The sequence below is a fragment of the Macaca thibetana genome, chromosome 18, assembly GCF_024542745.1.
Source record: "Macaca thibetana thibetana isolate TM-01 chromosome 18, ASM2454274v1, whole genome shotgun sequence".
NCBI lineage: Eukaryota > Metazoa > Chordata > Mammalia > Primates > Cercopithecidae > Macaca > Macaca thibetana.
Window position 1 is genome coordinate 10185597 of NC_065595.1, and position 26694 is coordinate 10212290.

Sequence of the window (26694 nt, forward strand, 5' to 3'; positions counted from 1 at the left end):
AAGGGGCAGAAAATAGTATCACCAAGGTGTGAGTCATCTGAAAGGGGTGATCTGAAATAGCTATTACCCACTTCCCAGCGAGAAGGGGTTCCTGAGAAACATTCAATGAGAAACAAAGAATTCACACTTAACTGCATCAGGTTGTGTTAAATTCTTGAACCTGCTACAGTTGTAAAGCATCTGCAATTTCAAATAGGAAAACTTTCACTCCCTTGTCTATGAAAATTAATTGGCAAAAGGTTTCATTTATTGTGGTCGCACATTTATATAGTCATCAGGCCAGATTTACAGTCTCTCCCTAAATTTGGGGAAAATATTTTTTCTAAGTTTCTGCCCACACATCTAATTCTTCCACGACTTTATTCCTGGCTTCTATAATCACTTGGGGGGTATGGAATGAACTAAATATATTTTATTTTGATTCATATTATCGCTAAAGAGGCTCTTTTCATTGTCAGAAAGCCATACCCAAAAAGCCAAAATTAAAAATGTATTTTTAAATGTTGAGCATATAGAGTGATATGTGCCAGAACATGCTCCATTGACTTAGATTTCAGTCAATTCAAAAAGCAGTCTGCCATGGCCTGAATGTTTGTGTTCCCCCAAACGCATGTGTTGAAACCCTACTCTTGATGTGATGGTAGTGAGAGGGACGGCCTTTGGGGGAGGTAATTAGGTCATGAGGGCAAAGCTCTCATGAATGGGATTCGTGCCCTTATGAAAGAGACCCAGGCCTGGTGCAGTGGCTCATGCCTGTTAACCAAGCACTTTGGGAGGCCAAGGCAAGAGGATTGCTTGAGCCCAGGAGTCTGAGATCAGTCTGGACCATGTAGTGGGACCTTGTTGCTACAAAGAAATAACAAAACTTAGCCAGGCATGGCAGCATCCACCTGTAGCCCCAGCTACTCGGGAGGCTGAAGTGGGAGGATTGCTTGAGGCCAAGAGGTCAAGGCTGCAGTGAGCGAACGATGGTGCCATGCACTCCAGCCTGGTTGACAGAGTGAGACTCTGTCTTAATTTTTTTTAAAAAAGATAACAAAACAAAAAGAGGCCCAAAGGAGCTTGTTTGCCCTTCTACCATGTGAGGACAAAGCATGAGACCACCACCTGGGAGGAGTGGGCCTCCCATCAGACATCAAATCTTGGTGGCATCTTGATCTTAGGCCTCTCAGCCTCAAGAACTGGGGGGCGGAGGGGTGTAAAATATATATATACACATACACACACAAAATATCTAATGTATATATACACATATATACACATACATATGTGTGTGTATATGTGTGTGTGTGTATATATATATAATTTGTTTATAGGCCACCCCATTTATGGTATTTTGATAGTAGTCCAAATGGGCTAAGAGTCCAACAATAAAGCGAGGTCACTAGGACAAGGCATATTTAGGCACTGGGCTCCTTTCTGCTGTGGTCATTCACACGCGACATTGAGAGTTTTGAATTTGGAGGCTAACAATATTCTCCCCAACGAGATTAATGCTTAGCCGGAAACCGGAGGAACGGTATGGGGTGAGAAAGAGAGTAGCAAATAAAGAAAAGATTAAAGAACAAAAAAGATGAATGGGAAAGGTCAGTAGTCAAATGGTGATAAAAATCAACAAGGATTGAGTCCAGAGTGATGATTCAAACAAGAGCATTCAGTGAACAAGCTAGTTATAATCTGAAGACAGTAAAAGGCCAAAGAAGCAAGAAGGAGGGGGAGTGAAGATCCGAACTAGCAGAGGAAACGAAGTTAAACTTATAAAAATGATTTTCAAAGTCTTATCCTCATGGGATATTCTAGACGTCCCTCTCCATGCTGCCCACACCTCTGGCTGGGTGTACCGACTGCATTTCCCTGATAACTTAAGCTGCCGGCTGGTGAGATAATCAAATTCTCCCCGCTCAGTGATTTCATCTATAAGACACAGGAGTAACCACCGGCGAGATAAGTTCAATTGTGAAAGAGAAGCAAAGGAAGATGATGGGTCCTTAGCGTGAGGGTGCACAGCCTCTTCCTCCATTGTTAGCTCTCCATTTGGTTTTGCCTGATGCAAGGCGCACTTTCTTTCATATATTTAGATGCCATAGCTTTCTGATAGTGGGTACTGAGTATTTTTTAAATACACTTCAGGGGCGGGCGGGGTGGCTCACGCCTGTAATCCCAGCACTTTGGGAGGCTGAGGCGGGCAGATCACCTGAGGTCAAGAGTTCGAGACCAGCTTGGCCAACATGGTGAAACTGTCTCTACTAAAATTACAAAAATTAGCTGGATGTGGTGGCTCACACCGATAGTCCCACCTACTCGGGAGGCTGAGGCATGAGAATTGCTTGAACCCGAGAGGCAGAGGCTGCAATGTGAGCCGAGATCATGCCACTGCACTCCAGGCAGGGTGACAGAGTGAGACTCTGTCTCAATAAATAAATACATATTTAAAAATTAATAAAAATAAAAACACACTTTAGGTGATTTCTGCATATTTAAGTTTCAAACTACTACTTTCAGAGCAAGCCCAGGGTAGTTTCCTATTCTTTTGAACATGAGGAAAGAACTAAGGGCTGCAGAAAACCTTCTCACAGGACCCAACTCTCATCAGCTTGTTCTCATTCAACAAACGTTGATCCGTCCCTTGTTGCATGCAAGGTACTCTGTCCAGCCAAGTATGTGACTGCAGGCTGACAGGTGGTGATTGGGGAAAGCTGCCCGAATGAGTAAGATTCTGACGCTGCTTTGGAATAGTTTATTCTCTGTCTGCCACCTCCAGATCACCACATCTCCATGACTGGACCCAAATAAAGTCATTTCATATTTCCAAAAATACTTTCAGTTATTAACACCTTCGGGAGAATTCAGGGGCTCATGGTAGAAATGAATGAATCATGTACATAACTGAGAAGTATTTATCCAGAAAGAGTTGGTTTTCTGGAAAGGGTAATTTCAGAGGTTTAGAAGTAAAAGCCATTACAATGTTGGTTTTACAAGTCACTGGGCTTCATAACAACATCAGAGTCCTGGTGGGTCAGGAGAAGGAAAGGAGACAGCACTCGTCAGTAGCAGACAAGAGCAACTTAGCATTCCATATAATCTTGGAGAGAGCTGGTCTAAGTGCCTCAGGTTAGGTATTTTAACAACTGGATCCTCTCTGAACTCCAAACACCCGCTTCTTTGAGCAGTGATGTAAGATGGGGGAGAAGACAGAATGAGCTGGCTGCCTCACTCCCTCTCCAGCTCCTGTCCCAGCTTGAGATGAAATTCTGTGAAAGTGTAAAGAAGGTGGGGCGTACTGGAATATCTTCTACTTTTCTCAACCTAGCACCAAGTGTTATAAAGAATGGGATAAAAATGCCATAAGGAAAGTTGTTGAGAGAAATTTACTCTTTTACCCTTGAGACCTAATGGGAATTCAAGCACTATATATTTTATTTTATTTTTCTTAATGGTCAAAGCCTTTGGCTGCATATTGTAAATACCTATCATGGATCAAAGCAATCTCAGTGAAAAATATTTCTTTCAGCTTTGCTAGTTGTTAAAGCTCCATGAAATGTTCATTTTCAATGTTATCTTCTCTATGAACAAAAGATTTGTCTGCTGCTAAGCAATATCTAAAGTAATAGCTACAGGGTTTCATTTATCCTTGTATGTAAGGATGAATTATAGAAACCATCACATAAAGTTTTGTATTGCTCTGTTGTCTATGATATTAAGTACTTGAGCTACAAAATTATCTTATATAATTCCACAATTTTTTCCTTCCAGGGATTGATTACACACTTCAATTCCCAATGATCTCTCTTGCTGTTTTCATGAAGCATTCCTACAAAATGAAGGGGGAAGATGGAATTAGCAAGGTAGAAAATGAGAGAATTAAAAAGCAAATCTCCTGTGTTTCTTTTCAATGAATATTATGTCAAATAAGTAAAGGTTTTGAGACCAGGCTTACAAGGTTGCGGTGCCCCAGAATGCACAGAGCAGTGGAAAAGGATACCCTGCAAAGTTCAAACACTGCCTTCTGAAGGCAGGTGGCATCCTGGGGAGAAACACTGATGAGGAATCCACAGGCCCTGGGCTCAGCTTGGATGCCTTGGAAAAGTCACCTGACCTCCAAGTCTGTGGCTGCCCATCTCTAAAACGACTTGCCTTTCACACCTTAGAGGGTTGCTATGAGGATCAAAATAGGAACACCTTTTGAACACTGTCAGGCACCGTGAAATAAAAGATATTATCGTGTGATTATGAGCAATGGTTTCACAGGAGCCCTACACTGCCTAGAGGGCTAAAACATCCTCCTTTGCAAATATTTTCCTGCTGTGCTTTAGAGGATCATTGGCCTCTGCCACCTTCCCCAGTGGTGTTGCATTTTCTATGTTTAGAGATGGTGTTTCCTGTTCTTAGACTGTGGTCCACAATACCCCTGACAGGCCCAATCATACCCGAGCGTGTGTGTTCTATCGAACTAGCAATTGTCCCCATCAGAGTTTGCCTGTGAAAAACTGCTTCCCCTCGTAAAGTGGCAGCTTTCCACAGAGGAAATCTGCCCGTGCTTTCACCAACACAGACAACACTGGAGAAGGGAAGAAAAATCGCTTTGCTATTTCACTAGCTTATGTAAAGGTCATTTCTCAACCTGCTTCTTGTGCAGTGGAAGGTGTTGATTATAGAGCTCTAGTAATGTTGCCTTTTTGAATTCATTCTTGTTCTCAGGGGCTGTGCTATCTTCCACCTAGAACAAGTTTTATTACATTTAGTGCAGCAGAGCATGCAGATGATGTAGTTAGAACTGCAGGCGAAATAACCCATTTCTATACCTGTTGTCAGCTTTAGGCATATTTAATAGAAATGCAGTATAAAAATATTTATAGTTGATTAGGATTGGAATAAATAAAGGCTTAGTTTCTGATTTTGGATTTGGCTGACTTTATTTTTCTCTGGGGTTCTTTTTAAAGCATTAATTTTCCTTAGCACAAAGAGTAAGAAAACAATTTCTTTTAGAGAATATTTCTAATTTCTTTAGTATTTTTGAATTATTGCAGGGTTCATTTTAAACCAATCTGACTAGTAGATAAAGGAATGCTATCTATTTCCTCAGGATCCTGGGCTGTTATTTTCGATTTTGATGCTGATTATTAATATTTTAAATTAACATAAATATGACTGAATTTAACTTTAGAGATATGAAGTATTTTGCTGTTAATGCAAACACATGACAAAGAAAATCTAATTTACAATTTAAATTGCAGAGTTGAACAAAAGCATACTGGATTCAGTTTCCATAGACAGGTTTATATTCAGGGTTGTGCAAATAATTTGTGACCTTGACTGACCTTGACTGTGCCCTGATATCTATTCTCTGTCCTTCCTTGTCTTGTCTATCTGGGTGCTTTGCCCCGGGAAGCTGACTTCTCTAAGCCTCTGAGACAGGCACCAAAATGATGGGCATTTTGGGGAAAGGAATATAGTAGCTGTCTCTAAAACTTGGTCATTAATGTCCTTCTAGTTCTAGATCAAAGGAAAAACGTGTCCAGGCTGAAACAGTAGGCTTACACTTAATGAGGATGTCCCCCACACCAATGAGGAATTGCTAGGCTATTTGAAAGCACTCATTTGAAGATAAGAATAATAACTTACTGGGATAATACCCTCTCTTATAAATATGAACTAAAAGTTCAAAAGTGTAAATATGAATAGTATTAGCATCCTTTTCCTCCCTGAAGAATGTATTAAGAATATCAAAGCTCTTCAAACAGTGATCAAAAGTGACACATAGACACAGATGATTTCATTTTGTAATATGGAATTAAGATTTCCATTGAAAAGAGGTTTGAAATAACACCGCATCTTTTTTGAAGGAGGTTTCAGTTTCCCATCAGTTATCATAATATTCCAAATCCATAAAAACCCTGGAAGTGACCCTTGGCAGTCTAAATTTTGTTATTAATTAAGGCTTTTTGTTTAAAGACAGGTCGAACAGGTTTTATATGGTATATTCATAGTTTGCCTTACAGAGAATAAACTTTCAATGATCCTTTAGCTTCATTCTATTTTAAAAAGACAGCACTGTTTAAATTATCTTTTTTTAGGTTGTTTTTTGTAACTGGAAGAAAAATAATTCTTTAGTGGTAAGTTTCTGTAATTTCTGTTCTCATTAATGTATGAAATATTATACTTTAAGTAAATTCATAATGGTGCTTCTACTGAATTTTAAAAATTCCTTCCAAGGGAGACAGCTTATGAAAAACTAATTAGCATTTTTTGATGGATGACTAGTGTCAAGACACAGAGGAAAATGCTTATTGCAGTTAAAGAATGCACCTGAATGTGTACTGCAAACAATAGCACAATGTGATTGAAGAAAATAAATTAAACTTATATTTTTGTTTTCGACAACCAAAACATTGTTCCTATTTTTATAATTTATATTGTCATAAGCATATTTTCATGGAAAATTTGATTATTTTTTGTTAAAGATCTATAGCCAGTTGCCTTGGAACCTCTGCTGAGTACTTCATCAAGCACCTGCTGTTTGTAGAGGGAATAAGCCAGAATAAAGAAATTCTCTCTCGTCAGGTAAATAACTTAGGCGCTATGCATGTCTTCAAATAATTAAGCAAATATTTCTTGGGGCCTATTATGTGCCAGGAACACATATGCTAGCAAGAGAAAAGAACTTTCAGAGAAGGATGTTAGGTATATATTCTATAACATTTTATTGCAGGGAGCTCCTGACAATAACACAAAAGGGAACCTTTTAATCTAACATTTGTATGTAATCATGGGTATGTGAGGATAACTACTTCTTTATGAACTGACAAAGGCCAGACTTGGAATTTTTATGTAATCTTTGTGCTGGTGAACACAAACAACATTAATAATAAAAATGATAAAGTTAAGCTTTAACCTACAAATATCCTTTTTGGGTGGGCTTGTATATAAGGCATTTTAGTACAAAAGTACTAAACTGTATGTTTCCCTCATCTTTCAGTCAGCTGCTGTGTGCTCTCACCCCAACTCTCAGCTTTTTGGGGGTTGGGGGCTTAGGATCAGAGGTTTAATAGGCAACAGAAAGAGAAAGGAGAATAGCTGTCTCTCCTGTGAGAGAGAGGAGTTCCGGAATGGGTCTTCCCAACCTTTCCCTTCTCACTCGAAATTACTTTGGCTGCTTAGGGAATTTCAAATGCAAGAACAAGCGAATCCGCCCCTTAACATCTCCAAGACTCAATGTGGACTCCACAGATTCTCTGTTGCTGTCCTCATCAGCTGTTGGAATATGGAATCCTCCCATGGAAGGTTAAACAAGGCAACTTTCTACCTTATATTAACAGGGCATTAACCCCATTGAAGAGTTACACTTCTTAAAGGTAATACTTAGAAAACGCATTACTCTATTAATATTTTATTTTCTATGTTCCGGTTCTTCGACATCTAAGGCCTTGATGCCACTGGAAGGACTGCCCCTACCACGGTTAGCCAAGTCCTAGAGATAGTAAATAACTCCCTGCAGGTGGGCTTTTCAAATGCAAACCAACCGATATGTGGAGCCCACACCCACCACCACCACCACCTCCTTCGTCAGACTCTTTAACTCTGAGCCACTGTCTCGCTGTCCTGATCACCCCAGGGCCAAGCATCAGCTTCCATGCTCCAGAGCCTGCTGAAATTTCCAAACTAAGGAATCCTATCCCTGCTTTCTTTGGCTTGCCAGTTACACAATGAAGGCTCTTAGCCATTTTCCCTCTCTCTCTCTCTCTCTCTCTCTCTCTCTCTCTGCCTGTGACCAACCTCAGTACTACTTTGTGGCCCCCCGGAGCCATGGCATGCTCCCCCCTCTTGGGAACAGGATCACAAACTATATTTTCAAAGATAAATGATGTCCTTATCTATTGACCTCATCATGCCTAAATAATAACCTATTAAAACAATTATCCATGTGTTCTAGGCAACTTTCTGTTTACAAGCACTTTTCAGGTGCAATATGAAATATATTTCCTCATTTTCTATCATTTTCATATTTTTTGAAGTTTTTCAAAGCTTGTGCTTTGCCCAGTGAGAAATAGAAATAGGCTTAATGAATATTTTCACACATTAATGTTTATATTACAAAAGCTTTTGTCATAAAAATAACATGTCTAGAGATTAAGATCCAGAAATATATCTACATTGGGTCTTAAGAGTTTGGAATAAAACGAGTCAGTCTTGCCACCTGTGGTGCAGGAAGGGGTGTGACAGAATTACTCTTTAGACCAGAATTCATGAGTTTATATAAAGCAATCAACTAAACTATGTTTAAAGTTCTCAACTGGTCAGTGGGTAAAGGAATTATAGTATATTCTTACCACAATAAAACAGAATAAACTCCTATCTGTGAAATGCCATGGAAGAATCTAAAAAGCATTGCGCTCAGTGAAAGTGGCCAGACATGCATTTAAATGACATTCTAGAACAAAGCAAGACTATACGGATAGAAATGAAGTCGGTGTTACTCAGTTGCTAGAGTGGAGTAGACGGCTTTGCTCACTTGGGTACCCATTTGGAAATTTAGAAATAATTAAGAAATTTTAGGAAAAGAGCAGAATTTGAAACACCACTTCCGGGCATAAGAACAATTGTTTTTTAAAAAGCCAGTTTCTGATTATAAGTAACTAGAAGAAGACTTTTTTTGTTTTTGTCAATTCTGCAGAAAATCTTATCTAAAACAACTATGAGCAACTACAGACACAGTCTGAGAATTTTCTGTAAAGGGCAATAAGGGTTCTGAAACAAAGGGACATTTTGAGTCAGATTAGCACAGGAAAAGCAGTGTGTACACAGTATAGAATTGACAGCCTGTACAAATAAAGACACAAGAGAAAATAAAACCCTAGCTATTTCAGGGGCTAAGGTTTACATGATTTCCAAAGTGAAGAGGAAATTGAAACACTTCTATTAGAACATCATTGCAACACATTTATAGTTTGCCACTTATAATTATACCTAAAATAGTTGCATATTAAGTTGCCTCATAGTTCTCATTGCATGGTGACATTCTCAACTAAATTTTTCCTGTTGACTCCTCAAAGGATGGCTTTACCAGAATAACATGGATTAAATGAGCCTCAAATTACAAATTCCCTCAATAATCCGGTAGATAGAAAATACTGTCTCACCGTGGCTCTGCTTTATCTGGGAGGGTTCGAGGCTGCACTCTGACCTCCATAGGAGATATAGTTCAGTATCTCAGCCTGCTTAACATGATTGGAGAAAATACCAATGACTCGATTTGACTAGATCTGGGGTGCAGCTGCTGAAATGATGTTGCTAAGGCATTCCTTTTTCTTTTGATTAGACTTTATGTTTACAAAAAAATCCAGCAGAATAACAAATGGTTTTGTTTTCTAGCTCTCTGCTAAATGAACACTTTTGCCAATTATCTTAATAGAGTAGTGATATAATGAATACAACCTCAAATGTAAACCAACCAATCCATAGTCCATACCCCAATCACTTCCTTCATCAGCTTCAAAAATCCCCAAGTGCACCAGTAGAATGGTTTCGGAGCAGTAACAGGAAAGCAAATAGAAAGTCAAGGGGGACTTTCAATGCCAACAAGACCAATTCAGATGCTGATCTGACTTGTTTCAAATACAATCTCTTCACAGAGTAATGGAGCATGAGTCTGCCACACAGAACTTTTAGAGAGTCCTTTATTTCAATGACTGTAAAGTTGGAAGAATTCATTCATCCGCAAAGTCAAATGTCAGAAGTTGTGCTTCCCACTCCTCATCAGGCTTGTGGTTAACAATGCACGTGACTGACAGTTCTATCATGCAACAGGGTGCGTGAGATGGCGAGAGCTGATGCCTCTACCATCTGAAAAGTTGCCAGACCATATGCTACTTAGTTTAGCCTGTGTGCATCCTGCCCTGGGACCCGATTTCCACTTTATCTTTTAAAATATAAAACCCTGGTGCCCTTTAAGTTCCATTACTGTCTTAGAGTTTTAAAGAAGACATCCATGGGTCCAATTAATAATAAATGTGGTTTCCATTTATGGTGTGCTTACGTTTTGCCAGGCACGTCATCCTTTCTTTGTGTGTATCATCTCACTTAATTCTATAAACAACTGCATGGCCTGGGCAAAATTAATCTCGTTTTTAGATTAGGAAACTAATCCCCAAAGAAGTGAAGTATCTTGCAGAATCTAGACCGAATTGGCTTGTAGATTTCATATTTTCATTCAAAGCACTTCCTTACACGGCCTTAATGTGAGACATGTGTAACGCAATAGTGCCACATTTAGTCATATATAAAGGATTTTTCATTCTAGAGCTTGTCCCTAGGTAATGAGTGTCTCATTGTATTATTTAAAAAACCACATTAAATAAATACAGTAAGTTTCTATGATATGATTTGTTTTCTGCATATACATATTATTCATACCAAATCTTTCTTGATTTGTGTATTCTTGGAGTAATTCTGTGAGTCAATGAAAGCGTAATCCAACTTACCTAAATTCTTTATATAAATACATTCATCACATTTTGCACTGCATAGATGAAATACTTATATGAAAATATTGCTAAATATTTAATGATCAAGGTGAATTGCCCTGCAAAATTTCCTTCTAAGTTCTTTTTATTCAACTTCTGTGGTATATTGGTATTTTTAAAACTCTTTGCAACGTTTATTAGTTTTTTTTCTTCTGAGGCAGATATATTGCTAAAAAATACTTTTATGGCTTATTTATAAAAGAACATCAACAGCATAATTTCTGTTCTAAATTTATTTCACATAAACCATTTTTGAGCATATTGGTGCGTGAGCAAATAAAAAGGGTGAAATTATCAAGAGAATTTACTAAATACCAAGTTACTGATATTTAGAAACAATCAAAATATAGAAACACAGATAGAAACAATCGGGAGGCCTGGGACAAAGGAGAGGTCTGGGCTGTCCAGGCAGCTCCTAGGGGCCCGCTTCTGCCTTTGGGTGTGCATTGTCTGGCTCAGATTACACCAGGTATGCATGAGTGCCCCCGGCAAACAGTGTGTCAGTTTGGAAATCTCTCTATTTTCTATCCCAGCTGTTTAGTTTGTCATTCTCCAGAAAGCTCTGCCTCCTAAATCCGGAAGCTGTAGGTCTGTTTACTATAGGTAATTCTAAACTAGAAGCATCCTGCTAAGAGCAGTCTGTATATAGGGAATCTTCTTTTTTAGTAAAGTCAGTAGTCTATTTACCAGCACTCACCAGTACTTTTACAAGGAGATGAGACAGCATCACCTCCTGTCCCGCTGGAGGTTCCCTTTAGTGGTACTTGAGACAGAAATGATCATAGATTAGGTGTGTACCTTCCTCCACCATAGTGGGACACATCCTTGAATCTATAATTTATTTTCACCACTTTGCTGGGAGTACTGATGAGGTTAGAGCCAAGACTGGGAGCTTAATCCTATGTGATTCAGCAGCCTCACGTTTCAGGGTGATATACCATAACACCAATGCAGATCTACCACCTGGGAGTTTCATGGTTCCGCTTGAGAAGGAGGAGGTGTGAAAAAAAAAGGTATGATATAGTTACAGAAATCTAGCACCCCTTTGAGTAAGATAATTAAACAGCTATAAGAGTAAGAAGGTATGGATGCAGGTTTTGTGAGGCTGAAAGCTTATACAATTTTAGAGGCCGTTTTACTTTAAAGAAAAATAATTATCATGTACAAAATGACAAATATATGATTACATGTGAACAGGGTGCAAGGTCAACTCATTAGTATTTCAGCAAATTCTGCCTGTACATAAGTATGATATTTGTGCTAAGAGAGTTGCATTCTGTTGTTAGGAACCTCTGGAATATACCTAAGATAAATAAAAGAGATCTGGTTTGCAAGAAGCTTATTCAACAATCCATGCTACCTCCCACGGTATTAGTTCTCTAATTCTATTTCGGTATAATGATGACAGAAATGAACATATCTGACTTTTTAGCTACCTGCATACTTCTAAACATTTTCTTCCCTAATTCAACAAATTTTTATGAATTTCAGATTTCATTGAATAATTGTCACAAGTTCTACCTTTCATTTCTTTGTGCTTTTCCCACAACTGGATTAATCATGATTTTTAAAACAATAAAGAATGGCTTTCTCATTCAACTGGCTAGGGATAGATGGTGATCTGGGCATCCTGAATATCTCTCAAATAATAGGAACTCAGTGATAATTTGTGAGAGAGTAACTGATACCCTTTAGATAATCTGGCATGCAAAAAATCAAGTTTCTAAATTGTAGCTGTAATTTCCAGGTCAATCTCGTATATCTTGAAAGCAATATTTTCAAGCGTCTCTTCCATCTATGTAATCAAATCAGGAAAGATACACTTTTCTATTTAGCACTTCATTTACTGGGGATTTTGGAGAAGTGAGCTTCCAATGCACATTTTGGTTGCTGAGACGGAGTCTCACTCTGTCATCCAGGCTGGAGTGCAGTGGTGTGATCTCAGCTCACTGCAACCTCTGCCTCCCGGCTTTAAGAGATTCTCCTGCCTCAGCCTCCTGAGTAGCTGGGACTACAGGTGCATGCCCCCACTCCTGGCTAACTTACGTATTTTTAGTAGAGATGGGGGGGTTCGCCATGTTGGCCAGGCTGGTCTCAAATTCCTGGCCTCAAGTGATCTGCCTGCCTCAGTCTCTCAAAGTGCTGGTATTACAGGCATGAGCCACTTTACCAGGCCTCAATGTACATTTATAGAAAGATAATTGGCATGTCCAAAGAGTTTGGATTGTATACATTTATACACAATTTGTCTAGGTGTTCTTTCACCTGGAAATTAGTATTTTCCTATTTTATTCTGAGTTGTAAACTGCACCCTTCAAAATAAACACAATAATGTCCATAATGTCCATTGCCTCTTTCATAAGTTTCTTCACAGAATTTTCTACATAAACGTGATTCAGAAAAGGTTCATTTTTTATGCCAGTATAGAGAATGATTAATAATTGTCTGGTTATTTTGAGTTTTTTAGGGTGACTATATGGAAAAAGACAAGTACCTAAAACTAACAGAAAACAAGTATGGGGCCTGCCACGAATGGATTTGCCTACAGAATTCGCGAAGTATTAAAAGTCAGGAAAGGTTTTTTTCTTCTGATACAAAGTGGTATTGTTTATTTTCCTAACTGACTTGACATCAGCCCTACAAAGTAGGATAAAATTATTTGGCATTTTTTAAATGTATTACATAATTAAATAATTGAAACACATCAGGCAATAGATGAGCAAATAAACATGTGATGCCCTGAGGAGTCTTAGGACAAACAAATGTCAAAGGAAAATGGATTGTTCAGAATTTCAAGGGGCAAATATATTTTCATATTAAAGAATAGAGTAGCATTAGTTTTTCCATATATATTAATTGGAATCCAAGGAGATGCTGATTTTCCAAAGAAATGATTCAGAAAATATACCAACTAATTGGTTTGCTTTTAATCAACATGAAAAGTAAAATTTAGTAAAAGTTCTACAAGTAACATAATTTTTAACAATGTATGAAAATTGCAGTGGTTTTTATCACAGATTTACTAAGGATGATTTTGTTTGAATATCTGTTGCCTTGTTCGTCATTAAAAGATTCCACTATCATCAGGATTGTATATCCAAAGGTAATGAATTCCATAGGTGCTAAGTGCCTACAAATTTTACTTGTAAATTAAAATATGTATTTGGAAACAGGTCTGAGGGAAAGCATATCATGGACTCAGGATCTCTGTGCATTTGTTTTCTTTGCTCCTCTAATGATATGAATTGGAGGTGTCTTATAAAGCCCGTGTTCCAGGTGCCATATATGGAAAAGAAATTTGAAAGCTTTTTCTCACCTCTATTTGAAGGGTTGATGAACTCTTTCTCTGGAACTGTAGACTCAGCCTGAAGAGTACCAGCAGACAAACCAAAGCTAGAGGGTAGATCTAAGATCAGCAAATGTTGAGCCTTATGCTCCCATAACCTCTAGTGTCTCTGTATCTTCTATTAAGATATAGACTTGCTTGGGTCAGGTGACAGTACAGCTAGTTTTGAATAAACCAAGCTACCTATTTCATCTAAGTCAACTCTTCATGGTAAAATAAACGGAACAAAAAATACCCAATTTCATTTGTAGTTTAATCGGTTTTTGTTCTCATGGCAGAATATCCTATGATGGACTGCATTGAAGACAATTATGAATCAATGATCTCCTTAGAAATGAAAAAAATCTATTGTCTGGAAGTTCTACGCTTAACACTAATTTTGTTCTACATTAGCACTAATTTTGCTTTTTGTAATCTAGTATCTCCTTGGGTCAAAAGATAATGTTTTCCCATCATCTATTAGTAATTCCTGTTGGAATCTCTACCACACAAATTAAGTTCTTTGACCTCCAGACACAAAACCTGAGATGTATTAGCAAAGCTATGTTATCACAAGAAGAACGTGTGTTTTTGCAGCACTGTGAGATTTGGATTGATTTTACTATGTGTGTGCAAATTGACTTTGATTCTTGAGTTGTATTCCCTTCATTTGTGAGAAGCATGAGAATACTTATTTTGTAGGACTTTATGCTATAATGTATGTGAGAATTAGAAAAATGTTTGGAATATATTCAGTGTCCAAAAAGTTAGTCTTTTCCCCCTTTAAAGTTTTGTTAAACCTCTTCTGATCTGCTTCATTTACAGTAATGGAAATTATTAAAAAGTAAGTTTATAATTTTTCTTTTCCTGAGACAGGGTCTCACTCTGTTGCCCAGGCTAGAGTGCAGTGGCATGAACATGGCTCAGTGCAGTTTCAAACTCCTGGGGTCAGGTGATTCTCCCACCTCAGCCTCCAGAGTAGCTGGGACTAAAGCTGCACACCACCACGCCCAGCCAATTTTTTTGTATTTTTTAGTAGAGATGGAGTCTCACTATGTTGCCAAGGCTGCTTTTGGAACGTGCAGAGCTCAAGCGATCTGGCAGCCTTGGCTTCCCAAAGTGCTGGGATTGTAGGCTTGAGCAATGGTGCCTAGCCAGTAAGTTTATAATTTTTTAAAATATCAAGTGACCAGGAAATTATAATAAGATGGTGAAAAATCTAAGCAAGTAAAATATTAGAAGGAAATATAAGAACAAAAAATAGTTTTGAAAGAACAGATTTTACACAATTTGAATTTTATTTATAGCAAGAAAAATATCTTTTTTTATTTTTTGCTAATGCTAAATAACCCCGATAATTTTAAATTCTTTAATTTTAGTAAAACATAACTCATTGTGAGTTAATTATCATGATCAAGTACATATGTGTCTGTAAAAGATAATAATGAATTTATAATCTTTGTCTAGAATTTATTCAACACCAAGGAAAAAACCTTGTAAATACAAGAGCAACTATAATTTTAACCTTCCTCCTAGACTTTTGTTGTGAGAGGTTTAACATTTTCCCAACAAAACTAGATGACTTGCATCCACATGTATCAACTTATTTTTTTAAAAAAACTATTGCAATAAAAAATGGGAAAAAATTAACATTTGTGTCAAGGATAAGCTAATCTGTTTGACTAAGAATGAAAAATATTTTCATTTATAAGGCATTTTGACAAGACTTTGGCTATTTAATTTAAAAATAATAATTTCAGGACTCCATTCCTTAGCACTCATTAGAAGATTTCAAGCCTCACAGGTTGTGAAGCTAACGCATGTGGTTATCACCACCATTAAAATAAGTGAAGCCTGAGTCATACGATGGATGTTCTTGAAGGGCACATTAACTTGTTTTGAAAAGTCTCCTTAAAGAAGATTTCATGAAAGGTCCTAAACAAGGACAAACCAGTGATACTGGCATCGCTGTCCCACAAAGAGAGCCCTGCTGTGCTTTCATACTCGGTTCATTGTTTATAATCACTCTCCTGCAGCTCAAGCTACAAAATCATGCTCTGGTGTTTTAGCGTTTTTCATGGAAGAATGTTGATTTCTTCAAAGGAAAGGCTCCTTTTTGATTCCCTATATTGCCCTGTCCAGTGCTGTGCATGTAAAAAAAATAGGTGTTTGCCGAATTTAATCATCTCTTATACCTGTATTACAGCTTTCAAAGCCCTTGTATCAGAGCACTTTTTTTTTTTTGAGAGAGAGTTTTGCTCTGTCACCCAGGCTGGAGTGCAATGGTGCAGTCTCCATTCACTGCAACCTCTGCCTCCTGGGATCTAAATGATTCTCCTGCCTCAGCCTCCCGAGTAGCTGGGACACTGGCACCCGCCACCATGCTCAGCTATGTTTTGTATTTTTAAAAGAAAAAGAGTTTCACCATGTTGGCCAGGCTGTTCTCGAACTCCTGACCTCGTGATCCCCCTGCCTCAGCCTCCCAAAGTGCTAGGATTACAGGCATGAGCCACTGCACCCGGCCTCAAAGCACATTATTTCATTTGATCCCCATATCAACTCTGAAGGTGGACATAGCAGAGTATATTTTTATCAGGTTCTCACGGATGAGGAAATCAAGCCTTGGAAAGGTTAACAGAATATAACTGAAGGTGCAGGGAAAGTGCTGGCCCATGCAGAAGCAGAGTGATTGATTCTCCCATGTCGTTTCAAATCACGATTGCTCAGACAATACTGCCCTAGGTACACTGTGCATTATAAATTATTAACCTAGTTAAAGGATTCATTATTAAAATATCCTCCACAAAGTCACCAGATAGACATATCTAAAATTTAAATCTATGTTTACTTGCTGCATTAAAAAACACTCCTTGCTGCCTATAAGATAAAATCCAATTTATTTTCTGACACGACAGAAAACACTCCTGCTTTCGAGCTTTATCTGACTTTCTAACAAACTCTCTGCCCATCTTATTCTTACTGTAATCTCCAGCAGCTAAAATCCGCTAAGAAGGAACCATCCATGCGCTGCCCGTGCTATGCGTAGTGGAGTAACCTGACCCCTTGATCCTCATGCCAACCTCACATTTTACCTTGAAGTCCAACTCATTTTTTACGATTTGCTGTGCAAATCATCATCTTCAGGGAGCCTTTCCTGAGTCCCTACAATTAAATTTGGTGCCTGTTTACCTAGACAGGACTGTCCTCCAAATGTCTCATGCTCCTCTTCATTCCCTGCACCCAGCACAGTCTGGATACCTTATCACTAGTTCCCAACAAAGGGCTACAAACAGAAGGGACACCTGCTGAAGCCAGAGCATCTATGTTTTGATAGTGTTGTCCTGACTGTCTAGGATAGTTGCCCAGAATCGGAGTGGACTAGCATGAGCGAGAGATCAGTTTCAGTTGCATAAACCACTGAGACTTTGTTCATCACTTAAGGATAAGTGTACTTGATCCTAATAGTGGTGCAGTGATAAATGAATAAATAAATAGCCCTAAAATGTGGGGCACTGAAATAGTGGCTGGGCCAGGGATAAAGGAAAGTAGTAAGCAAGCTGGGAGAAAGATATTTAGCAGTGAGATATTCGATAAAGCTCTTGCCTCTTAGTAGAACTTGTGATAACTTGGTAGGCCGATTTCATGTCTTAAGAGTTTCTAGATTGTATGGACAAATATGAAATTTAAAAATAAGAGGCTCTATTCTCCCTGTTGAAAATGGGCAATTATCCTTCCTGTTTCTTAGGGCATTTAACTTGAGAAAACTTTCGGTTGTAAGCACTTTCTCCTCTTTGAAATGTAAATAATTCTTCTGAAAATCAGATAGGTTTTTTGTTTAGCTTTAAGACCCTAAAATGCCTTTCTCAAGGACTCACGAACCATGCCTTTGACATGTAAATCTGAAGGGAGATGCGCCCCTATGTCCTAGTTTCTGTGACAGAGGGTGCCTAATTTCAGGTGCTACTTCTCTCCAACTTGCAAAACTGTCTTTTGTCATAAAGATACAAGAAGTTTGTTTTTCCTCTGCATAAAGCCAATTAGTCAACACAAATGGTTACCCCAATTGCAAGGATGAGGCATGTGTGACAAACGTTGCTGTCAAGTTCTTTTGCTTGTTTATCTTGAGAACTTGCATGTATTGAGTTGTACCTGGTTGGCTATATCCAAGGGTAGGATTCTCCTTCTGTCTGCAATTTCTTAGCAGAAATAATGGGGAGTGTGTGTGTGTGTTACCACCTTTTTGAAGATTTCTGCATTGGGAGATTTTGTTTTTAATTTTATTCCTCCAACAACATCTAGGGAAAGCAGTTAGATAACAAAATGTTAAGTGTTTGTTGACTGATAAGGTACTAAAAAGAGGCTCTTAGAAGGAAATTGAGAAGTTTCAAGCAAAAACAAAAGGCATTTGAAAAATTCAAAACTAAAATTGGAAAAGAGAACTCTGAGACAGACATTTAACAAGTCTTTAAGTGACAAAAGCAAGTTAAAGCAGCCTCAAAGAAAAGAGCAGATTAAGTGTAATCTCCACACCTGTTGCTAAAACTTCTCAATTAAGGTGTGTCCCCGTAAAAAGCAGCTCAAGCATAGGATGCCCATTATAATCTGTTAATTAGATAAAAAGGAGCCAGGGCAAAGAATTGAGTGAGTGCTGCCCCTACAAAAACCTGGCAAAGTCAAGGCACCTTTCAAATCAAAAGACAGAGTTTTGGGGGAAGAAATAAACAAAGCAAATCTGAGAAGTAGATCTCAAAAACCAAAACCAACCAAGAAAACACTTCCTTGCTACCAGCGATTGGCACTAAATAGACAAGAAATCTAGAAATATTGACAAAGTTTTACAGGGAAAAAAGGCCCTAAATAAAAAATACTTATAACTTGTTAAGATTCAATAACCTTCAGATCTCTACTACAACTTCTCAGGGTAGAATGGGGGCTGAGAAACTTGCAACACTTCAAAGAGAACATTTTCCCAATGTCCAGTTTGAATATGGACAAGAAGGATAATGACAAAGGAAAATCCTCCCGGTGGGCCGAGGGCAGAACCAAGTGGAATAGAGGATTGACACGTTCTTCTCAAAGAGCAGAATGAGGGCCCAGCCACATATCCTTGTTAATTCTGGATAAAGACCCTGAAGAAATCTGGCAAGCAGCATTTCAGAATTACCGGGACCAGGGGCTGTTGCCTGCTTGCCTCCCGAACTTCCCCTTAGAATAGGAGTGTTTGCAGCGTGGGCATCCCACCTCTCTTAAACCAGTGTTCCTCGGGCCAGGGTGGGTAGAGGGGAAAAAAATAACATCTTTTTCTGCATCGTTCTTTTGGAACTATAAGAAGTCATATTGGCCGGGTGCGGTGGCTCACACCTGTAATCCCAGCACTTTGGGAGGCCCCGAGGCAGGCGGATCACGAGGTCAGGAGATGGAGACCATTCTGGCTAATAGGGCGAAACCCTGTCTCTACTAAAAATACAAAAAATTAGCTGGGTGTAGTGGTGGGCACCTGTAGTCCCAGCTACTCAGGAGGCTGAGGCAGGAGAATGGCGTGAACCCGGGAGGCAGAGCTTGCAGTGAGCCGAGATCGTGCCACCGCACTCCAGCCTGGGTGACAGAGAAAGACTCCACCTCAAAAAAAGTATTATCTGGACCTGATGTACACACTGCTACAAATCACCTGCAGACTCTGGACTTTGAGCTATAATCGGTGGCTTGCTGGATTGCTTTTTGGGTTGTTTCCCTTAAGGAACAATTGAGTGTGTAGGAAGAAGAGAAAAAAGGGATCTTTGCTCATCAGAAGATATGACCGTGGCAGAGGCAATATGCTTACCAAATATATTCCACATACTCCTCTGTGTTTCCCCACTTGCCCCTTTGCAGATGAGGGGTGGGGGGGGGCTGTGGGAGGCCACCTTCTGGATGGTGGGCTATTAATAGAAATAACATGCATTGCCACTGTACTCAAGTATTTAAATGTTTTCTATTAGTCAGCCCAGGCTGCCGTAAGAAAAACATGACACAGACCAGGTGACTTAAACAATGTAAATTAACTCTCTCTCTCTAGAGGCTGCAGTCTGAGATCAGGGTGCCAGCATGGTTGGGGTCTATTGAGGGCTTTCTCCCTGGTTTGGAAATGGTCACCTTCTTGATGTGTGCCCACATGGTCTTTCCTCCACATGGCAGAGAAGAGGGGCTGAGAAGTTTCTTCCTCCTTATAAAGCCACTGATATTACCTCATTTAACTTTAATTCCATCTAAAAGGACCTATCATCTCTGGCTCTTGTCATAAAGATATAAGAAGTTTGGCGGTTCGGGCTTCAACATATGAATTTTGGGGAGAAACAACTGAGTCCATAGTATGCTTGTTGGAGAATGTTCCCATCTTCTTCCCCTGCTACGCGTGGCAATGAGGTGGGTTAGCATGAAGACGTCTCAGTCACAAGATTGCAGCAGCCTAGGTTTCTGAATCCAGGTGCTCTGGTGATCTGTCCAAGCTTGCATCAAGCATAGCTTGCGTGGGAAATAAACCTTTGTTGTATTGAGCTATTGAGATTTGGGGTTGACATCATTAATGTGTTTAAAATGATCCAACTTAACCTATGTTCCTAATATATAACCCTCCTGGGATGTATTTTATTACAATTCCTATATTATATTGAAATGATTAGTTGATCTATCTTACCAAGTACACTATGTGCTCAATAAGGGTAGGGACTATGTTACCCATCTTTATTTCTCTAGTTCCTACCATAGTGTTCAATAAATGAAATAAAGTAGCCCAGAGAATAAATGAGGTTTCTGGTGCCACAAAAAGATTTAAATCATAATATCGAATTGAGTTTTAATTACAAAGTATAGAGTAGCAAAGTCCTACATGAAAAAAATTTGCATCAGCGATGTATTCAATGTTTTTAAAAAAATTCGTAGGTCTATATAAACCCTTGCTTTAATTTCAAAGAAATAATTCTAAGACGAATTGTTTAGGAACCTAGTGCCTTTTCTTTCCATGTGTCTAATTTGGTAAATCTCTTGCTACGATAATACCAGGTCTGATTTTTTTTTTTCCCCTAGGAGAGAGCATTGATTAAATGACTTACGAAATTGTTTTTATCGAGAAATGGAGACTCTGATCTTAGTTATTGCTCAATTAACTTTAAAGTTCAATACATTTTTATTGAACCCACACATACTTTAATGTGAATTGCTTTTTAGTAATTGATCTGTAGGAATCACAATGACAGTTTTGGTCACCTTTTAGGCTTCTTTTATTCTCATTCAGAAAGTTCCTAAACTTCATTCATAGTCGTTAAATCAAGAATGATTTCTGGAATCAAGAAGATAAAGTCAAGAGAGATGTAAAGTTCTGGTTTGATCTCCTCCGGTGATTTGTGAAATGTCACCACGTTCACTCCTAGGTTTCTGTATCCCAGGACACCACCCCAGCTGGCTTTATTCAAACCATGGAGCCATTCATTGATTAATTCCTTCATTCAACAGAAGCACATGTTTTTACATTTTAGTATTTCTGAAATTGGGGTGTATTTTGTTATGACATCGTCTATGGAATAGCAGCCTCCAAATAATGGCTGCCAGGTGCTGGCAGTGATGTGGCTGCTGTTGCCTGTGCGCACAGGCTCAGGATTTCCTGACTTCAGTTGAAGCCCTGTGCAATGTTGGTACTTCACGTCTTGTGTTTGACTGTATTTTTTTTGCAGTGTTTAACTGCAATTCTTCAGTGTTTCAGTCAAGAAATGTTTTAGCACCGTTTGAAAGAGAAACAAGTGACCTTGTCTAAAAACCTACTGTGTACACCTTCTGGTAGATAGTTTGCACCAACAAGCATAGAAAACTTGCAGGACAGTTATCAGTAGTTCAGAAGAAAATCTTAGAGTCACAGCAGTACACTCTTATGAAGAAATGTGTACCGCTAACACTCTTGATGGCAAATCAAATGATATTTTGTAAAACAAAACAAAACAAAACCCAAGGGCATTGATAACTCTGGGTTAGTACAGAAAAGTTGGCGTCCATATGTGAGAATGTTTTGGAAATTTCTTAACTTAGACCTTATAGCTTATATAACAATTCATATGTATTATGTATTATATTTGTATGCTTTTGTATCATATTTAAGAACTTTCTGCATTATCTTTCCTCTTAACCACTTGATTATGCATTAGAAAAAAGATTCTTTCTCTTTGCATCCCTGACCAACAAAGGTTTAGGAATAAGTTAAGCCTACCTATGACATCACAGACTCCTTAATTGTATGACACATAACATTTGCTTCCACTAACCACCTTTTCATAATAACTATATAGAAATATTTATTATTTAACATTTCTAATTGTTAAAAATTAGTAACCAGGTTTTTCCCAGGTTTCTAAATGGAAACAATATTATCAAAGTTAGACACATTTTAAGCACCAATTTTGTACTAGTAAGCATCAGGCTGAATATGGGTGTTTGTTTTGAAAAATAATTCATACAGAAGATCAGGGGCTCACCTAAATTTTGGCCATGCAGGCATTTGAACTCATCTTGATTTCTGCTTACAATATTTATGAGGTAATATGAAGTAAAAATATCAAGTCAGCAGTTAAAGGAGTTTTGTCTTTCACAGGATAAAATCGTACATAATCATGAATCTTATCACTTTCTCTGAAGGTCTGTTATTTTTTGTGATTTTCTTGAGAAAATATGCTTGCATGGCAAATTGGTTGTTTTCACCTTTAAAATGCAAAGTTACGATTCTTATGGTAAAAGAGGAATTGCTCCAAGCTGATGTGAGACTATGAATACATCTCCCAGGCGCCATGCTGTGCTAAGGACGATTACCACGGAGTTTCCTGGTCCTTGTTCTCCTTCTGCCCCACACTAGGTGAGTGCTCCTGGAGACTTATGACATATAATTATAGTTACCGGGGTGACTGAAGGATGCTTCTCCAGAATAAATGATGTAGATCCATTCCTACTGTTCATGTCTACATTTCAGGTTTACAGTAGAATTTAACAATGCATTTGAAAGTGTCAGTGAAAAAAGTATTTTGATATATCTAATTGTATTTTCACATGTAGTATTTGTACTAATACTACTATTAGTACATATAGTAGTATAAATAAATGGCTAAAATTTATACCAAATGACGTGCCTTGGTCAATGAGCTAATAAAACCTAGAAAGTTGTTGGCCTTTGGCTTTGGTTTGCTAGGATGACTGGCCATGCCTTACCTGCCAATCTGCCCTCTAAATTGTCCCCAGTCTCATCACCAGTGACCCCATCAGTCTAGACCCAGGGAACACAATGTCCCACTTTTATTTCTCTAGATAAAGTATGGACAAGACCTTCCCCCACTGGCTCCTTTTAACAAGAGCGAGATCATCTGGAATTTACAAAATAAATGCACAAAATTATGGACAATTTCTCAGTCAGTTTCTCAGTCACTAAAGAGCAAATGACACCCAAAATTTAGAGAAGGAAAAAAACAAATGAACTGTGTCCAAACGACAGAACTCTAATCTCAAAGACAAAGAAACAAACAACAGAGGGAAAAAAAATGATACCAAATTCCTCTATCAAAGATCTTAAACTAATGTGGACAGGTATAAATGGAGTGAAAATTCTGAATAACCATTCTTCATGAAAGAAAATGACTTATTTAAAATTTTGAGTGGCAGTCTATTGAAATGTTGTAACAGACAAAATAGTTAAATTGTTTTCCATAGAAACAGGAAGATAGGCATATCTAGAAGGATCCAAGGGAGGGGATTCTAGAGGTAGTGCTGGTAAATGATGCAAAAACAAAAACAAAACCCCAACCCCAACAAAACCTCAACAACATCCAATTCATATATACATATATATGAATTTACATATATATGTAAAACTAACTGATATGGTTTGGCTCTGTCCCCACCCAAATCTCATCTTGAATTGTAGCTCCCAAAATTCCCTCATGTTGGAGTGACCCAGTGGGAGAGAATTGAATCACAGGGGCAGTTCCCCCCATACTGTTCTCGTGGTAGTGAATAAGTCTCACGAGATCTGATGGTTTTATCAGCGGAAACCCCTTTCGCTTGGCTCTCATTCTCTTGTCTGCTCTCATGTGAGACCTACCTTTCTCCTTCTGCCATGACTGTGAGGCATCCTCAGTCACGTGGGACTGTGAGTCCATTAAACTTGTTTCTTTTGTGAATTGCCCAGTCTTTATCAGCAGTGTGAAAATGGACTAATACACTAACTTTTAAAGCCAGTAAAAACATAAGGTGCATCCGGCCAGGTGCGGTGGCTCATGCCTGTAAATCCCAGCACTTTGGGAAGCCGAGGAGGGTGGATCACAAGGTCAGGAGATTGAGACCAACCTGGCTAACACGGTGAAACCCCGTCTCTACTAAAAATACGAACAATTAGCCGGGCGTGGTGGCGGGCACCTGTAGTCCCAGCTACTGGGGAGGCTGAGGCAGGAGAATGGCGGGAACCCGGGAGGCAGAGCTTGCAGTGAGCCGAGATCGCGCCACTGCACTCCAGCCTGGGCGACAGAGCGAGACTCTGTCTCAAAAAAAAAAAAAAAAGCATCATAGATTTTAGGTCATTGAATCTCTAAAACATGTCAACTCATTTTCATAGTCATAATTTTTAAAATGATAAACATCTTAAAAATTCATTTTCTTAGAATTTATATTTCCCAATGGCTATCAGAATGTGATTACACTATTACACTCTCAATATCTAGGTAGATAGAAATAGTTGAACAAGCTCATACGTACTAAGTCAACACAGGATCTAATAATGCTTTTCAGAGAAATCAGTGTGGTAGAGACTTTAATATTACCTTAGTGCAAAAGGGCCCCAGACTGGTAAAATTACTCCAGCTCAGGTTTTTTTTTTTTTTTTCTCCTTAAAATTTTAAGAGACATAGGACCTACCCTAGCTGGCTAGATAGATGATATTAGAATGTGACCTTGAGTAAATATTTAGTAGTTTTATAAGAAGAAAGTCATAAACTTAAAAATATTATATCAAATGCAATGAAACCTCACTATAATTGCCTTATAAGACCATGAATTCATTTTAAGAATGTGATAAATCATGTCCCCTGGGTGAAGATGGAAGCATTAAACATCTCCTTCTCTATAGAATCTCCAAACCTAAGTCTTGTCTTGGATGTGTGACAATATCACAACGGGGTCATAGCATAAAGACAATGATTTGGTTGGTTGTATTTTATGTCTAAATCCATGTTTATTAATAATGATTGTGAAGCAAGGATTCATTTCAGACACTTACGGATTTCAACCATATGCTGTGATCAAGAAAGCAGCATATTTGCCTAAAAGCAATATTTAAATAATTTTATTTAAAACTTTAAAAAATATTGTTTGCTTATTGAAAAACACTCACAAAAACAAGGCAAGCAAGGACATGCTACATTTAATTTTATGGAGATCCTTTTGAATACAGGCACACCGAAAATATAGTATTGTAATAATCTTGCAAAAAGATAATTACATTATTAATATAATTACGAAACCAGTTTGAGTTTGGTAGTGTAAGAGACTGAAATTATTTTGAATGGGGTAATTAGCCTGCCAAAAAATTAACAGAATTGTATTCATGTTATTAAGAATCTGAAGAAATTATGTATTTGCTAACTTTTACCCTGAATGAAAACAGTGCTCACTGAGGGCAATGATGGACAGAACTTTCTTTCAGGACTCTGTTATACAACTTCCCACACTTGGTTGCTGCATTAGATCTTACCTTCCTGACTCAAATGTGAACCACGTTGAGTCCCGACCATATCTCCTCAGTGAGCTGAGAGGCCACATCACCAGTTTGACCTTGGCATTGTGGATATCCCAGAGATAGATATTTTCATGAGTGATCTGCATTGTGCATTCACCATAAATATCCAGATTTGGCGTAGGCATAAGATACACATTGAATCGCTCTGTGAAGAAACGAAGAATGGAGAAGATTAAGTGAAAAGAGGTGTGACCGTCTATGGCCATATGATATTAACTTATCTACAGACTGCAGGAAACATTACCACGTCCCTTGGTGATATGGATAAACACTGTAGAACATTACATATTTCCAAATTTGAGACAAGGAGTTCATTACAGTCTTCTGAATCATTAATTCACTCACTCAGTTAATTTTCATGGCTTGTATTGTCTATGGTGAAGATTAAATAGTTAAATTGTACAATGGAAAAATAAGGGCAAAACTTAAGGGAGTCTCTGCCCAAATTGTGCTTATAGTCTGCTCCTTCACATAATCTAAGTGGTTATCACAGATACAATTCCAGTGAGGAATATCTTATTTGCTCGACTTAGGCAAGATCTTACTGGAGTTTTACCTTCACTGATGTGACGTATTTAATGCCCACTCAGACTGACTCACTACTTAAGCACTGCAAAAATAATTTAGTTTGAATCTCAAAACAAATCGTAGTCATGGTCAAATTTAGCATATGATAATTGCAGATATTCATTACAGTCTTCCGCAGAACTTAAGACATTGCTTTGGTAAGCAAAATAAAAATACTTAACTTTTTTCATTCCTGGATATCCTATGGTCAAAAATATGATTATTAGGCAATCATTCCAAACCTTACTTTGTAACTGTGTATCTCAAAGGCTATTGCAAAGTTATGCTGCCTTTGATTCCCATTTAAATGCATTCAATAGATTGTATTTTGAAAAATTAGTTTGTAAGTTCTGGAAGTAAAAAACTTGGTGTGCCTTACAACATACTCTATAAAGCATCCCTACTTCCTAGCACCACATCCTTAGTTTACAGTAAGTGTCCAATATTTAACTGTATGAATGAAGTACATCTATGTCATGATGAAT

At 38.3% G+C, this 26694-nt stretch overlaps 1 protein-coding gene across 2 annotated transcripts in view; it reads right to left on the reverse strand.

Moving 5' to 3' along the window:
• The window catches only part of DOK6 (docking protein 6), a 437100-nt gene that overhangs the window by 119352 nt on the left and 291054 nt on the right, over positions 1-26694 (reverse strand). For both annotated transcript variants that reach the window (XM_050767818.1, XM_050767819.1), the window contains exon 5: positions 25598-25787. In XM_050767818.1, coding sequence (XP_050623775.1) covers positions 25598-25787 — 190 coding nt within the window. The remainder of the gene's footprint in view (positions 1-25597; positions 25788-26694) is intronic.